Raw genomic sequence first — 17,783 nt, forward strand, 5'->3', positions numbered from 1 at the left:
CAGTATTTTAAAATGTTAAGAAAAAGAACCAATTATCACAATACTTTATTTTCCAGGTGAAATTTTATTGCATCTGAGTATTTCTTATAGTACATTTCATTAAAAAAGCCTAGAAAGTCTTCCCTGGTTATTAATATCACACGAACAAAGCCCCCACATCTTATACAAACACACCATCAGAGCTTTCTGCAGTCTGGGATTGCCAGAAAAAAATAATTGTTTTGATAAAAATATTCCTTCCCTCCATGCAGTTACTGAGAAAGCTGTAACATTTCTCCAGTAATGGCAACAAGGGAATGACCATAAACTTGCTGAGACACAAGTGTGTACTGAACCCTTCTGAGAACTGGATCTTTTCATTCAACTGGTAAGGAATAGTGAAGTGGAAACTGCCCAGAGTATCTATCAGAGGATGTAGTGAAAACCTCCAAAATCTATTGAATTGTCAATGCATTTCACTAGTTCAACAGTCTGAAACTGTGATCCAGTTATTTTTCAATCCAACGCAGACTGCAGAAATCCCACATGTGGGAATTGAAGATTTTCCCTGCATACCAAACCACTATTACTACTTGAAATTAATGTCACAGTTCAAAAGTAAAACAAAACAACAACAAAAAAAGACAACCCAAACCTGGGTCAGTTATGTATAAAAAAAATTTGAAGAAGAGGAGAAAACCTCCATCAGGTCTTTTTGAAGCTGAGGTTTGAACTGTAACACCAAAAGTTAGAAGGAAAGAATTACACAGAACTCTGTCCAAGCTGCTGTGAAGGCAAGTTTCCGACGAGTTTTTTTCTTGCCCTGTATTGCATTCAATATATTATACGTATCTTAAAAAAGCAACAAACCCCATCACACACATTTTAAGGAGATTACGTTTTGTCCTAATTATAAAAAAAACAAGTATTTTAGAATCCAATTCCAGAGGCAGAAGCCCAACCTCACCACCACAAGGAACAAATACACCATTATGGATGCCTTATATACAAAAACTCATTTCTCATTTGTTATCCTTACCTATTTTACAAAACCACACCAGGAAACGCTCTTATTAATCTGAATGAGAAAGAGTGGTCAACTTCTTACTATACAACTGGATTACCTTTTTCAGCATTGTCTTTCTTATTACTGTCAACTATTTTAACTCCAATTTCTACATCATGTTCTGATACCCACTAGGTCCCCTTATTTGAGGGCTTCAGACTGAAAACCACAGACGTACTGGAAAACCTGGGTTTGTGTCAGGTGCATTTCTCTAGGATTTCTCTAGAAGTCAGTAATTTCAGCCTTAATACATTGGACCAAATGCTACTTTGAGTAGGTTCTGTCAGTAATGCTGGCTACCCAAACCTGCAGATTATTTGGCAAACATGACATTTAAATTAAAAAAAAAAAAAAAAAAAGAACAAACAATGGGTTGCACACTTCCGTGTGAAAAATTTATATGAGTCCCACAGTTAACGTGCGGTTGAAGTCTACTTCAGGAATATTTGAGGCCCAAAAGCATCATAGTGTGTTTCAGTGCTGCTTCTTCCACAAACCTTACATTAACATGATCTTGTTTTTCATACGGATGCACACCTAGGAGAACACAATAAGCAAGTTAGCATTTGTAGAACTGTGTTCCTGTACACTAAGTCCCACAGTCTATTAAACATCTTGGCCTACAATAACCAAATGCAAGGGTTAGGTGGAACTATGGTTTTGTTTACACAAAACACCAGCAGTTTTCAGTGCAGTTGCCTGGATGCTCACCCATGGCAGAAACTTTCCTGTTAGTGGGATACAAGTACACAGTACCCCATATAGAGGAAAGCTGGACCTTCACTGGAGGCTGCTACAGATTTCCATATAAATTCTACACTGAAGATCCAAAACAAGATTTAGGCACACTGGCAATGTTTGTAGTCCAATGTAGTACATAAAATAGATCAGGGCACATTCTCATATGCATCTACATGGTTTAGCTCCTTTTTACTTCCTAAATGGGATGACGTCCATACACACGCAATTCTATTTTAGCACTTGGGTCCTTATCATGACTTTAATTTGTTTTCTGGTAAAGGCACGGCCAATCACACTACACAGCATAATGCTTCCTTTCTGCAACTTGCTTTTTCAGTGGAATTCAAAGTCTCTGGATGCTTAGGTTTCCTTGTATGAAGCAAGTGCCCTAACCAATCTGAATCTTATGTCACCAAAAGGTACTGCTCTGAGATGCCTGTTACTTCAGAGCACCTCCCACCCAAGTGATCTGAGTACTCTCCCCTGAGGTGGTGGAAGATCTGACTGCGGCTGCCCCTGCTTACTGGCTGAGCAGCAGTGCTTTAGCCACCACACTGCGTACATAATGCACGAGCCCTTCTCCCCATTCGGGCACAGAGTAACACCTCCTACCACTCTGTGTGCCAGTTTGCCAACTGGATTCAACATGTAGAAGATTTGGATGAGAAAATGCGCAGTGATCAAGTGCTCTGACAATTCCCATCAGCAGAAAGAAACCCAAACCTACATGTCCAGACAGCACTGGAGCTTTACAACCCAGCTATATCTGTTATTGTCAAGATATAGCTGAGCGTGAGCAAAGAGTAACACTTACTGGTCTTCCAAAGTACAGAATTCAAGTTACCTTGATTCTCTATCTCTGCCAGCATGTTAGTCAGGTAGTTAAGTGGCAAAAACTCTACAGGGACCGGGAGTCTCTCGGAGATAGGCCTGCTACACTGTAAGGGAGAACATTTCAGATTAGTTCACACAGTTGCACAGTACCAAGTTTCAGCATTACCTTCAGTGTGGTATGGTTGACAGCAAGGTCAGGAATCTCAACGCTATCAGAGCAAAAAGATAAAGGAAAGAAAACGGGGTTTATGTGCTCTTACCTGCCTACTCCCTAGCTTCTCAAGCAGAAGCTTCACATATTTCCGTGCGATGAAATTCGCATTTATTGGATGATTCCAGAACTGACGGACCTTTTGACCAAGAGCCTAGGTAAGCAAAAACCAAAAATTGAGAACATAAAACATTACTGTGGAAACTTAAGAGGGAAAAAAGGAGAAAAAAATATCAAAAAAATCCAGGCTTTAATACAGACAAATTTGCTTTTATACACTGATGACAGAAGGTAAGATGTCATTGTGTTTACCCACAGAGCCACCCTTTCAGAGCCAGTAGCTAAGAGCTTACAACACGCTCCCAGAACATGGGAAAAAAAAATAAAAATAAAAATCAAATCCCAGCTACTCAGCAAGTTTCAGTCAACCATTCTGCCCCATCAACTCTGCCCAACTTTGCACGTGTACTTAAGCATCAATGGAGGCTTAAAATGACCATTTATGCCTTACACTGATTCTGGTTTATTCATTCTTCTCCCAAAGAATAGCAAAGACGCCCCGTTTATTAATGCTCTGGTCAGAACAGGGCTTCTCTCAGGCTCAGTGGAAGGAAGCCTACAAAAGCAGAATGCCAACAAGGAGACACTAGGAACAGATTTTACATCCTATTATTTAGGACACTGTCCTGGGAAATGGTAGAATTGATTCACATTCCCAAAGCCAAAAGGTGCTCAAAGTGTCCCAAAGTTTCCGATCCTAAGCAAAAAGCAAGCAAATAGGAATGCTGTGAAATTGGCTGTGCCCGCTGTTCTCCCAGTCTAGATCCATTTCTCTCCCACTTTCAATGTAATGAAACACAGACCACTGAAAGAGTTCATTTAGGAAATTCTGAAGGGTTTCAATGTTGCTTAAATACTTGCTTCTGAAGTCATCTAGTGAACGTAACCTGAACTCAAAATAGTCCAAGTCACCCCAAATTGTCCTTTTGGGCAAACTATCTATTCTCTGCATTTTTTCCCAAAGCTCTAAATAGACACAATAAGGCACTGAGCCTACTGTGTGTAGCTGGCAGTACATGTTCCCTACAGCACTCAGCTCGGTTCAATGGTGTTCCCCACCCACCAGGCCTGGGGCTGACAGCTCAGAGGCCCCACATGACCTCAACTCGCTAACCCGGGCCCAAAACAAGAGAGAGGACAAAGCACATGTTGTGGAGTCCTCCTTCCCTACCCCTTCTCAAAACTGCTGCCAAATAAAGAAGCCCTTGTTAGGGGAAAACTGAAGCAGCACTTCTGGCCATTTGGACCGTACGTACGAGTCCGTAATGAACAAACAATGAGCAGCTTATGTTGAGAAAAGCCTGTTCTACGGAAAGGCACTCCCAGAGGGGGATCCCTGGTTTTTCTCTGCTCACAGATGTTGCACTTCCTCCACAGTGCTGTGCGCTAACAGCAGAAAGGGAAAAGAGAGAGGCAATCTTCTCTTCTCGTGAAACCTTCAAAGAAGCACCGACAGCAAGTTGCAGCATGTGCCTAGCAAGTCACGTGCTGCGTGAGCGAGGCTGAGGGATTTCACCAAGGGGGAAATCTTGTAGTTACATCACCGCAGGGTTGTGGTGGGATCAGATTTTACAGCCTTTACTGTACCAGCTTTTAAACATATTTGATAAAATGAATAAACCAAATACAGACGAAGAGGTCACAAGTGAGAAAACATTTGTGGATACTAAAAAATAAAAATAAAAAATCCAGAAATCCTTTAAACTCTTATTAAAAACTCTTAACATAAAACTCTTATTGCTTTATGCAGATGAGTACTCAGCAGAACAGCACCCATCTCGTCAATTTGATTCTTGCAGGGTCACTGCAAAACACTACAGACAGATTTATGATTTAAGTTATCAGGGTACCCTACAAGTTACGAGCAGCAGATGGAGAAACTTTGGAGGTTTGGGTTATTTCTATGCCCTGCTTGAATGGCAGCTAAGTCTTCTGTTGGCTTGATCCTATGCACAGGGAGGAATTTTGTAGCACTCCCACATTCCAAGAAATAACATCCAAAGGTACCTCAGGAAGCCTCGTCACAATACTGAACTTCAGCTTTTCATTCTTCTCCGTGTCATCCAGATCTACAAGCAAAACGAAAAAGAAAGCCAATCCCTTTGGTGGTAAACACACAACTAAAACTTCTGATTTCCACTGAAGACATTCTCAAGAGGTATCTCCGTAACAAAACGAAAATTTTAGTTTTACCCAAGGGTTAGTAGGAGAGTTATTTACATTTATACAGATTATAGAAATGTTTTTCTGTATATTTGTATATAATTTCACCATTTTTGGTAATAATTTGTACAGTAATTCAAACACATTTTGACTAAGTAGATCTGCCCTCATTTTTAATATTAACTTATAAAAACCAGGCACAGACTAATACAAACACTGTGTCCTTTCTCTTAACACAGGAGAAGCAAGCAGTACATTACAAGAGAACATGGCTGCAGCTGTGATGAAATGCATTACTGCTGGAGATTCATATCGCAGCGCTCCTGTAGCTCAGGAAACACACTACAGTTCTCTCTTCCTTCCTTCTTACCTAGACAAGTTGACTAATGTGTGTGTAATATTAACCGTGCCTACAACTGCTAATTTGTCCCACTCCCCATTTCATTCCTAAGCCTCAGACCTCAATGATCCCCAGTGTCCCCTCTGTGGAAACAGGCTGCTCAGTTCCTGCTGAGAGGAAAAGGCCCAAACAGCACAGGATCTATTCCTCACGACTACACAGGTTCAGACAGAACTGGTTTTAACTCCTGTCTTTAGGTGCATAATGATATTTAGAATACATCACATTCGGAGTACACAAACTCATGATCTACTAAAAATGCTGGGAAGCTGGGTCAGGTAGGTTTTTGTTTGCTTATTTTGAATTTTTCCTTCCCAGCACAGAGTTTCTACCTATTTGTTAATCCCAGTACTAAGATTGCCTTGTCCCAAACTTAATTAAAACAAAAGGCGACACCAGTGAGCAAACTAACATCCTTACATGCAAGTGTACACTTCCAAGGATAATCACAGACCTTCCCTCCTGCCCCCCAGTTCCCATGTGATCATTAGCATTCACTTTTCTAAAAATCCCCAAGTGGAAAAATGGCAAGCTCAAATTCTCCCTGAAGATATTTTGTCTGCTTCAATAATGCTCAGTCACATCGTATGATATAGTATGAGCCCAAATTTTCTCCTCTCAGCTGAGCAACACCCTCAGCTATACCCCGACTGTAACAGCACACTGGCAGAAGAGCTGAATCCCCTGGGCAGTACGTCCCGTGTCTGAGTCTGAAAGCCTGCAAGGACATCATCCCCCAAGAGAAACTCACCGTACCTTTCAGCAGTTTCCTGACACACGTTTCTGTCAAATGCAGAACTCCGTTGTCGATATAGTGTAAGAGAGTGTGAAGAGGGAGACATCGAACGCCAAGCCCCAAGTGCAGAGTGTGAAAACCTATGAGAGAGGTAAGCTCGTTGGGAACTTTTCTTTTTCAACACTTTGTATTAGTGACTAGCGTTACTCTAGCTAAAGCCAGCACTACCCTAACTTCTAACCACTTTGAGCTAGTGAGGAAATCAGTTTATCAAAAGTCACATAGGCATCCTCTAAGCCCCTCTCAACAACAACCCTGCCAGGAAGAAGAAATCTGAGGGGCCTGACAACAGCCATTTCAGGCATTAAATATCTCCAAGCTGTTGGCTTATATCCAAATCATGCCACTAATTTGTCTTTTATCTCCTTTCCTCCCGGTTAATCAAAATCTGAGGCCTCACCACGCTCTGTATGTGGCTGCCACCCACACATTCCCACAGGCTGCATTAAGACTCGAGTTCCCCACTGAGCATCAGCCAGATGATGGTCTTGCACCGCAGGACACCATCACATGGCAGCATTTGCCCCTACACAGTTGAAGTTTGAGGTACACCAAAACCACACCAAAACCAGCTTCACAGATTGAAGACAGATCAGAAGATACAAACTAGAAGAAGGTTCAAACAGATGAACAAAGCAGAAACAGACAGGAGGGTATTTTTTTCTGATCACATTCAGAACACCCTCCCATCAGCTTCTGCCATTCTGCTAGGCCTTGGTCTTACAGCTAACAACATGACAGCAAGCTCAATCGTTCTGTAAGACCCATTAGAAGGATTAATCCTTTTAATCCTTAAAAGGATTAAAATCCAGTCTAAATCTAGAGTGTGGCTGTAAATTCCCTGTCTGCCTTGGCAAATTCAGCCACAGAAAATCTAAACGTTCAGTGTTAACAAGCCTTCCCCTAAAAAACCAAACCAGTGCTTTGAAAAGACAAAGTGATCAGGAAGAGCTCAAGGAAACTGATGTCTACTGTCAAGATCAACTCTTCCAGCAAGGCTGGGGACAAGCCTTTCAGGATAAAATTGAAAAATAGCAGAGCAACATAAGAAAAAACACCCTGGTTTTGCTCCCAGATAGGATTTTCCCTTGTAGCTCTTGACACTTAAGTCCAGTTCACCTAAAAAAAAAAATAATCGTGAAAAAAGTCTAAATCTTAGTTCTGAGGTAGGGCTGTGCCCAAGCGCTCCACTGGAATCTGAAAATGGAGAAGTACACCTCTGATGTTTTGTCTCTGTTTGTAGTAACTAACCAGTTTTGTTTCATTTCACTTGGACCAAACTACGTGTAACTGTCTTGAACAGATTTAAATACTGTCAAAGCAAAGCTGGCACACAGGCAGCTAGAGCTCTCCTGGGAGGAATTCATAGCACGGCTTGCTTCACACAGGGATTAAAACAGTAAAACACAGGACTTACCAGGAGGTAAAGGCATGCACATGCCATTTGTGGCTTCTAGAATTCGACTCATGATGTGGAACACGGCAAACTCTGCTGCACTTCCTCTCTCATCACTGTTTAACAAAATAGCAACGCGTTAGGAACCTGAAATCCCCCCACTCTCCTGGTAATATGGTCAATCACAAAGGCTCTGTGATGCCCCCTTTCTCCTTCTCCAGTTACTGAACATTTGCAAGTCTCTCAGCAGTACCTGGTATCAACAGCAGCAGGTGAAATATTTTGAGTGCTGGTGTAAGTGACCTGGCCTTCATACATGTTCAACGCCCACTCCCCAGCAGGAGAGCTCTGTGAATTCAGCAGCTTTGAGCTCCAGCCATAAAACTGCCTGCACGATTCATATTCATGTTGACTTTGATAAGACCAAGAGGATCATTAAAAGAATCAGTGAGAGTGCTTACTGTGAACATCAGTATGACTGACTGCTCAGGCAAGTACTGCTGAAGACCAAAATTATTATGCCCATGTTTTAAAAGGCAGGCTGAAAACTTTTAAGAAATGACTTGCTCACAAGCAGAAGATGCAGGAATGAAGCTGGTATCTCTTCCAAACTTCTTTCATTATTCGATGCACCAGATTCAGCTAAAAAAAAAAAAAAAAAAAGGTTGAACATTTCTAGGAGTCTGTGTAGAGGAGATCCTTAGCCTTTATTTATTACACACACCACTTGAGATTATAAGCTTATCATGGCACTCCTCCCACTAAAATTTCAGCATTTACCTTTTTTTGTTGTTGTTGTTCCTGGGAGCTTAAAATGGTTAAGTGATTAAAATTTGAACCGTAACTGGATCGCCATATTCCAGAAGTTTAAAGTGCTCCCAGCTCATCCAAGCATTATGCAAGACACACAGCACCCCGACACATCGTGCTTCTCAGTGATAACTGATCTCACACTCTTGCATAAATTTCTCAAAAATCTGTTTGCCCTAAAAGCAAAACTGTGCGTCCAAGTGACTGAGCATTTGGCAAGGAAAGGTCCCCAGGGCCCAGACAAAATTGGATCTCGCTGAAGACAGTGCAATATTTGGTTTGCCAAAAAAAATAAGAAAAAATAAAAAAGTCTACAGGAGCAATCATAAATCTAGCCCTGAAAAGGAGGAAAGATGAGACAAGCAAATGCCTCCCTGCCTCTACTGAGTTTTCTTCTTGTCTACAGTGAATTAAAATAATCTCTTGGCCCACGTTGTTGCTTCCTTTTGCTCCCAGGCTGTCCTCCAAAACACCACCAGCATACGAAAGCCACAAACCCTGTTCTCACTTGGGCTTTCAAAGCTTTTGCAGCTGAAAGAGAGAAACCATGCATGAAAAGGTTGAAATAACTTCCTAGAGCCAGCGCCTTACTGCTGTCATGTGCAACCACTTCCATATCTCAGCTACAGAACTGAGACACTTCCTCTCTGCCTTTTATCTCTGGGCCTCAAAGTGTGCTAACTAATCAATCCCAGGAAACTCTCAGGAAGCAAGCCTGATCCCTGCTTTGCAAGACAGGTGTCATAAAAAGAAATAAGCCCTCTCTCCCCAGGGTGGCCAGAGTCCAGGAATCCTTTCTCCCACTCTTTTTAATCCCCACAGACCCCACCCTCCCTAACCTCTAACTTGTCCCAGCTCTGACCAAGAGGGTAAAGCAGACACACAAGACAAGTTCCTATGGAAGGGTCAGACCTGGAATACCGGCCACTAACACTGCTGAGTGCTCTCTCCCACAGGGCTGGCCAGAAAACTCTCTGCACCTTTTCCCCTCCACCCTTCACAACTTCATCCAGCCTTGCAGAGAAGATGCTGAGGCAGCTGCTTGACTCAGAGTAACCACCTAAAAACTCCCATGCTCTTACTTCTGGATGCCCCGGAAAGCTCCCATTTCGTGTCCCTGTAGAAGGGCAGTTTTCCTCCACTCATTTTGCAGGGAACGAGTGATTTCCAGTTTTCAGAGAAGGGTCACAAGAACCACACCTGCTGCCAAATGACTTTCATCTCTGGCCAGCAGAGTGCACTTTACAGCCTCTGCATGGGGAGTTACAGCTGGAGTTGAAGATCAGTGTCAAGGTGAGGGGGAGCTTTTTAAACCCCATAATCACCTCTTATTATTCATGTAACAAAATTGTATTAACAGGGATGATACTCCAGAATCAGTGTTCTTTGCTTAAGAATACATCAACCACGTGTCTCTTGCAGAGTATATAAGAAAGCAACTTCTAAAGTCATCATCAGCTTAGCTATTACAGCGTACTTACATACCAGCATGCTTGTGACATGATAGCAACAGCACAGCTCACTTGGATCAGCCACAACGGACATCACAGAAAACAGAGGAATGTGTTTAATCCCCCAAACAGCTTTCAGCATCCAACCTCAACAGTTTGAGTGCTTCTGCTCCTGATGTAGAGGACTCAGAGGCTTTCCCAGCTCTGTCCTAAATTGGATGTCATAAGCCAACCCTGCCTTTGTTGGGCCTTTCTCTTTGAGGCTTGCATGCTTAAGGATCCTAAACAACTAAGAAATTTAGTGAGGACCAGAATCCGTTTTCCTTGGAGCACTCAAAACTAGCAAGAAAAAACACAATCAACAGTGAGACAGGGCCTAAGCTGCCATTTATAAAGGACCTTGCTGCCTCGAAATGTACTTTTTCAGGCAAAGTTGCTGAGTAAACTGAAGTTTCACTGACATCATTTGGAACCAGAAGTCCTCAACTCCTATGGCTGGTTCTAAAGAAGAGACATGGAAGCAACCAAAGAAAAGCATCAAGAGCAAAGGAGAAAACAGAGTAAGTTCTGCAGTTTTCAGTCACCCTTCTTCAGAGAAAACTCAAATCCAAGTGGTGTCTTTCTTCTATTCCTCTGCAGAAGAAAGCACATCTGATGTCTGTGGCTAGTTATCTACCAAAAGGTGCAGCCACCACAGTGACTTTCAGAGAAATTTCAACAGTTTACTCTGATGTGTCTTCTCTCTGTGCCAACAAGCTGCCCTTTCACTCTGCCTCCTCTTCCACTCGCTGCTGGGGCAGCAAATGGCAAGCTGCTGCTGTTATTTCTCCCTTTCCCCTACTATTGAAATGAGAAGAGTAAGAGAAAAACAGATGCAGATTTTCTAAGACAAAGAGCCCATAGGGGAGTGGGAGGTAGGACGGAATATGGACGTATACACACTAGAGGCCAGGTGGCATGTGAACTGCTAACCAGGTACTTTCAGACTCTGTATGAAGGGAATTAGCACTGAGATTAACACTACCTCCCAGATTTACTACTTCATTAACACTACCTCGCAGTACTTCTCTGCATACTGCTATGCACAGCTCTCTGATAGCAGCCAACCATGCTGTCTTCAGATAAACTGTTACTGCTCCCATGGCTTGGCTGCTCTAACGTAAAACCTCAAGTGATTTGTACAATAACTACGTCCCACAACACCCTATTCTCTGTTACTACATTGCTCCTGAATGTAATAAAACATCACAATGTTTTGGGAAAACAACTAGAGCAAAATATTTTTCAAGCCTCTTCTTGTTTCATTAGCTTCTTTAGCTCAGCCACACATTGCTGATGCTACAGAAAACTGTTGGAAGAATCAAAACAATTTCTCTGAAGAACTTCCAAACATTTGGGATACAGAACAGTTTAGGATATGAGAGTTTCTAACTGTGGATGAGGGGAAACCCACGTCTAACAATAAACTGGTTTCTAAAGATTTCCAAACAGCACCTAGCAACATGTGCCAGGCAAAGAGCTGAAGTAATTTTTAGAGACATATGATCTTTCTTTATAGCAGCTTTTCCAAGAATAAATCTGAAAAAGGAGTTGAGAGAATTCTTGCTTTTAGTGAAGTTTAAAAGAAAAAACTGTATTAATCCTGAAGTTTTACTCATGGTGGGGTGGGAAGGGCTGAGATTTGTTTTGACTGCAAGATTCAGTCTACAATAATTTTGTTTTGCAGATCAAGGCTGTGGAGGTGTCCTAGTAGTTTTTTTTTTTAATCTTAGTTTACATTAGGAATGAACAAATGATAACTAGGAAATATATGAAAGCAAAACAAACACTCCAGTTCTGCTTCTATCAGTACTGTTAGCAGCCATGAAGCTTTGGTTCACTCTGTACTGTTTCTACTTAAGTCAGCCACTAGTTTTTCTTCTCTTCCTATACAGATACAGAAACAGTCTGGTGATTAACAGTGAAACAAGCTGTCAAGCTATAGAAGGAGGCCTGAATATGAAGTCAGGAAGCCCAGCAGAAGTTGCAGTGGCTCACAGAACACTTTAACATCAACAGCACAACTGATTTGCAAGAGACTTGAGAAAAGATGCAGGCACTGGTAGTCTCAGGAAAGCTTCCTGAGATTTCTGTATCTAGGAAATAGCACTGCGGGGAGTTTCTGGAACCCAAGAGCTGCACGGATCAAGCTCTACTGAATCTGGTGACAAGAAAAAGAACATGACTTACTAGCTGCTATGTGAGCTCTTATGGATTCTGCATTTAAAGGATTTGATGTCGAGACTGATAGAAATTATTACACCTGTTTTTGTCAACGGTCTTTTTAATGTTTAAGGTCAAAGACAGAAAATTAAGAAATTGGAAAGAATTCACTGTACGTCATATGGATTCAGGCAGAAATCCATCTTCTGTTACACTCACAAAAAGCCTACAGTCAACATGTAGGAGCAATGATTTACTCTCATGTCATATTGGACTTAAATTGTTTTTCTTTGTTCCTATGCCCCCAATGGCACTTGCATTATTCAAAGCACGCAGCAACGTATTCCACAGGAACCAAAGGCTTTTCTTTCAACTTTCAGGATGAGTCCAGATTTTAAATCTATTTCTACAAGCTGTGAACAAAACTGTTTCTTCACTATTCTGAGTGCCCAGTACAACTCTCTTTAATATTATATAAGTATTATTCACTTTATCAATATGGACATTAAGCAGAAAAATATGATTCAACAGCTTAAACAAGAACTTCCTCCCACCAAAAATACACAAGGTACATGCAGCACATACCCAGCCCTCCCTTCATCCCCAGTAATACAAGCTTGCTCACAACAGTGACTATGAAATGGAACTAACCAGGTTTGCAACATAATCCAGAACTATTTGGTCAATCTTCTTTTTTCCTACATACTGTAGATGTCTCATGAGGTGATCCTTTAGCTGAGCAACCATCTAGAAAAAGAAGCCAACAGTTCAGTGTGCTTGTGGTCTCTGAAAAGGATGCAAAAGCCCCACAAGATGCAGGCCTGATCAACAGACTTTAGTACAACTTTCTCCCCACTACAAAGTTTCGGTTCAGATTGAGACCCCAAGCTACCACACAATCTTGCTGAAGTCAACAGCAGATCTGAATATTCAAAATAGTTACTTGGCATAAATTCAGCCAAATGAGTGCTACGTTATACTGTCAACAACGTTGAATAGAAAAATCTTACAGGTTTTAAATCTCTCTGGGTAAAACCAAGTGAGAATGCAGGTGAAGGAAGGATTTTAACGCTGATTTTTGAGAATACAAGTAGTTATTACATCAAATAAACCCAAAGGATTTTGTAATACAGAAAGTTAGCACAAGTCCAATTTGTGCTAGTAGCCAAGAACCTGAGAATCTGAGTAATGGCAATTTCAGATAAATATTCATTGTGATGTTTTTAAAATCAGGTGCTTGTTATCATACAGGCCATACCACTACCTACACTCTCTCCTTTCTGAAATATTCTGTGACCTCTTGTAGCTTGTTTGTTACTCAGCCCATCCTGGTACTTTTGCCAAGAAGAGGCAAAGCTCACAGAAAAGGCAAAGCAAACAAAATCTCTGGTTTTAGTAGTTTATAAATTGATTAATTTCCACTTAAAAGACATGACAGAAATACAGTGGTAGGAAAGCGCAGACAAAAGACAATGGTCATCTACTTTTCTGGATCTGTCTGAAGAATCTCAGGGAAAAAAGTGTAGAGAAAATTCAGAGGACATGATGCAGCACTTAGAAACAAGACAGCACAACTGCAAAGAGTGAGAACTTGCCTTAGATTTGAACAGACAGGACAGTGTTGATACACTCCTCACAGATACAGTGCTGAGACCTTCCAATGCAAGCTGAAGAGTGTTATTTGGATCTAACAGCAAGAGAATGAGAGATAAGACAAGATACGGATTTAGGTAGATGAAGAACAGGTAGGGAATTAAGACAGGACTTACTATCCAGAAGCATAAGGATGTTAGATTCTTAGGAGAGATCCTCAGGGGAGAAAAAAGCAAAAGAAGAAGTGGCCTCAGCATGGCCACAGCTGTCCTAGCAGGAAGGTAGTGTCACAGCTTTGGCTGGGAGAGGGTTCACTTGTATATAGAAAGATGAGCTCTGATCGGGGTGGACTTGACCGTGGACACTACTGCACAGGTTATCCATCAATGCAAAACATGCACTGCAATCAAGCCAAGCACAGTTAAAGCCTCTTGGCCAAAAGGATACTCCAGGCTGCTGCACATAGTCCTGTAGGACAAGATGCAGAAATTGCTAAAGGAGAAAATGAGCAAGTGGCCATGTTGTGCTTAGCTGCCTACTTTGTTAAACCACAACAGGTAGAAGGAAAAGGAGATGATAGTAAAAAAGTGTTAAATTGAGAAGCAAGAAAATCTGTCATCCTTTTGAGAGAAAGTGCAGGTGGGGAATTCACTCAAATGTATTTTAAGGATGTAAAGTAGCCCCAAAATAGCTGACAGATTAAGATGAAGCTCAAGGAGGACTGAATAAACTTCTAGCTAAAGAAAACTTGTACTGGGGAAAATCTTTGACAAATCAACTTTCCATTGCTGGTTTTCCCCTATGCTTTATATCATGACCTATTAAGATGATATCATGACATCATGACCATGAATTCCAGAACTTAGGAAATACCAAATGTGTCCCACAGCTACTCTGAATGAGCTTCCACTCAGCCCTGGAACTGAGGATCTCCCTCTTTACATTTGTTGAGGTTGGGCGTCCTCTAGTGCACACTGTAACAAAAGCACGTACCAGTCCCATTAGTAACTGCTGCTGGTAATCTTCTTCTTGAAAGAGGGGTACTAGCCTTTCCTCTGGAATAAGCAGAACAAGAGTCATTCAGGGATGTGAAACTATAAAAACACCACAAAACTTCAACCAACTTCAAAAGCACTGAGAAACAAACATTAACAGAGGCTGTGGTTCTATCTACTTGCCTACAGAACTGAGTGACAGAATCAAGGACTGCATACAAGAGAACTGAGGAATGGAAAATAACTCTTTACCTGCCATCCTTGCCCTAAGCACTCAACATTTAGCACAGAGGAACACAAGCCTGTCAGTTTTACACTTCATTTGCATTACTCTTTTCTTTGTTGCCTAAGGGAGCGGTATCACATTGTGGTGATTTGGTAAGGAAAAAAGCTCAGAAAACCTCCTGGTAACACAAGTGCAAATGTATACACTGTTTAGTGTATACTGTAATTTACACTGTAATTTACAAACAAAAGCCAAAACAGCTGCACAGTTTTTCTAAGGAGACGGACAGATACAAAGTAGATACACCACAGTCACCTTGCAATTCCCTGGTTTTCTCCCAAGGTCTGGCTGCTTGTGTTCCGAGACTTGCAGACCACTGAGAGTAAAGGAACACAATTCTCTGCCTACATGGAAGGAGGCTATAGTATCTACTGAAATTTAATACCCTCTATTTCCCATCAGTGCCTTTTGTCTACTAAGAGCAAAGGAAGAAAAACTTCTATTTCATCACACACCACAAAATCAAGACAGTATTGTACAAAGCAGCGACATCTTTACAAGTTACTTTCCAACCATCTCTGCTCAGCTGGAAACATATTTACTTCACCATTTAGCAGCACAAAAAACTTTGTTGCTTGATTATTAAAGAATGTGAAGGAAGATCTATGGGATAGACACACTGTGTTGATGCTTGCTACTTGCCAGCAGCTACCTATAAATTCTTTAAGAACAGTTGCATCTTTGTCAGTAAGGATCTTTGGAAAACGTGGCAGTAGTTTGAACTTGAGGCTACCACAGTTGATAGAAGATCCTAAAAATCAGAGCCCACTGCAAAAATCAGCAGTGGTATGAATGACCTGTATTAGGGGCTGGAAATGAACACGCTGAAAGTTCTTTGCAGTAATTTGCACCCCAAAAATTGTGATCAACACTCAGATCAGCATTATTTCATATCACATGGTGGCAGGGTACACAGAAAGCACTGATGTGAGAACAAGTACATAATTTGCTTAAATAAACATTCAGTTTTACTTATTTGTTTGAGGAACTAAACATCACTTAAAATCTCAAGTGTTCCTGACCTAGGGAAATTAATTACGTCTGCATTCTCCACACTTACTTTCACCAATCATAATTACTACTACCAAGTTTTCCCCCAGTTTAACAACTCATCTTAATGTCTCAAGCTCTTCAATGCTGGAAACACACAGAGCAATTTATTTTTAAGCAATCAACAGTCAGATTGAAATGTTCTAACTAACTTGTTGATGCAGGCCTCAGCTGTAAAAAGTTTCACTTACCAGAGTCCCAAGCGTCCAGATGAGAAAGCACCCTGTGGTTTGAAACAAAAATCAGCTTGTTTTGTAACCATTACTCTAAAGGGTTTCGTAAGGACATTAAAAAGACGAAACAACCCTTTGCTCTTTCAAAGGCAGCTAAAGAAATCCAAAAAGTATACGTGTGACTATATTTAGTAAAGGTATTAGCACAAAGAGAACTGTATGTCTGGTTTGCACAAGAAAAACTTCTGTTTACCATAAATCACCTGGCTCAACAGGCCTGGATATTTCATATCATGCTGTAGTGATCACAAGGATTGCAATAACTGATTTTCAGACAGATACTCTTCTTTAGAGCAAGATATCCAATTATTTACCTGATTGGTTATTTAAACAATCCTTTAAATCATTTAAATCCTTCAACATACTTGAACAAAGTAACAAAGGGTAAATGTAATAGAAAACGGTACCTACTTTTTGGCATTTTCAAAAATATTTCTCAAATATGTTGTGGTTTTTCTCTCTTCTTTCTGCTTTATAAAGAAATAAAAATCCCCAAATGAATAAAGCAGAATGCCAATAATGTTTCCAGATAAAACATATATGAGAAATGAAATTGGCTTTCAATTTGAATTGAAATAATGCTCAGTGAGGCTTCAAACCACCTCCCAACTCCCCATGTCTGCAGACACAAACATCTACCCTATGTGACAATACAGGTAAGTGCAAACTGTTTTTGTTTAGTTTCTCACATGATTTGTAAAGAATAAGACTTACAGGCAATCACCTCATAAGTAAATAATTGCAAATCTTTGCCCTTCTCATAATCTGATTCCCATTTCTTTTCCCAGTAACAAAAAACCTAACCCTTCCACGTTTGGCTTTAAAACATCCACTTCAGTGGCAGCTCTGGAGATTCTTTCAGGGCACATGCATTTACCTCTTCGGAAAGGTTTTGCCATTCCCTCCTGAGCACATTACTGTGGTAGTGCAAGTGTGGCTCTGCATACTTCACACTCTCCAAGTTTGAGTTGAGTTTCTCCCAGAAGCCTTTAGAATTTTGGAACTGCAAAGCATTGCAGAAAAAACATAAATACAGGCTGCATCATTATAGAAATATCTATCCCATTAAGGAATTTGAGAGAACTGTAACAAATGTAGCTTCATAGTAAACAAAGCGAAAAAGGTTAAAAAAAAATCAGCTCCACTATTTTTTTTTCCAGTAGTATTATTTCCTTAATTTGATGGCAGGGGTCAAATTTAGGCACTTACCTAAACTTGAACTCAAGATTTGGTGCCTGTAATGCAGATACTTAGCCACCTTAGAAGTCACTGCAAAGGCACGGGGACTTCCAGGTCATAACCTGAACTGCTTCTGATGGAAGAACTACACCTCAGACTACACTGGCTATACTATATAGAGTTCCACTTGACTCTAAGAGGAGCCTTAGGCAGCTAATTCAGATGTGAGCGCTCACCTTTGGTCAAATAAATCCCACTCTGGGTTTCTGTTAGTTCCAAACAGAGAAACAACACCACGACCCCGGCATCTGGAGGCTTCCACTACTTTCAATCTGCTT

The 17,783-nt window shown here is 41.0% G+C and overlaps 1 protein-coding gene across 3 annotated transcripts in view; it reads right to left on the reverse strand.

The window, feature by feature from the left end:
* Positions 1 to 64: 64 nt before the first annotated feature.
* GSAP (gamma-secretase activating protein) overlaps positions 65 to 17,783 on the reverse strand; it is a 48,189-nt gene continuing 30,470 nt past the window's right edge. For 2 of the 3 annotated variants that reach the window (XM_084304371.1, XM_084304373.1), the window contains exons 20-31: positions 17,144 to 17,269; positions 16,678 to 16,736; positions 16,225 to 16,256; positions 14,696 to 14,757; positions 12,761 to 12,856; positions 8,218 to 8,288; positions 7,668 to 7,762; positions 6,211 to 6,330; positions 4,899 to 4,960; positions 2,881 to 2,985; positions 2,631 to 2,724; positions 65 to 1,582 (exon numbers count right to left, since the gene is read on the reverse strand). In XM_084304371.1, the coding sequence (XP_084160497.1) occupies positions 1,482 to 1,582; positions 2,631 to 2,724; positions 2,881 to 2,985; positions 4,899 to 4,960; positions 6,211 to 6,330; positions 7,668 to 7,762; positions 8,218 to 8,288; positions 12,761 to 12,856; positions 14,696 to 14,757; positions 16,225 to 16,256; positions 16,678 to 16,736; positions 17,144 to 17,269 (1,023 nt within the window). In that variant the 3' untranslated portion in view covers positions 65 to 1,481. The remainder of the gene's footprint in view (positions 1,583 to 2,630; positions 2,725 to 2,880; positions 2,986 to 4,898; positions 4,961 to 6,210; positions 6,331 to 7,667; positions 7,763 to 8,217; positions 8,289 to 12,760; positions 12,857 to 14,695; positions 14,758 to 16,224; positions 16,257 to 16,677; positions 16,737 to 17,143; positions 17,270 to 17,783) is intronic. The other variant, XM_084304372.1, reaches the window with a different exon arrangement.

This window comes from Netta rufina, assembly GCF_964035555.1.
Source record: "Netta rufina genome assembly, chromosome: 1".
NCBI classification, from domain to species: Eukaryota; Metazoa; Chordata; class Aves; order Anseriformes; family Anatidae; genus Netta; species Netta rufina.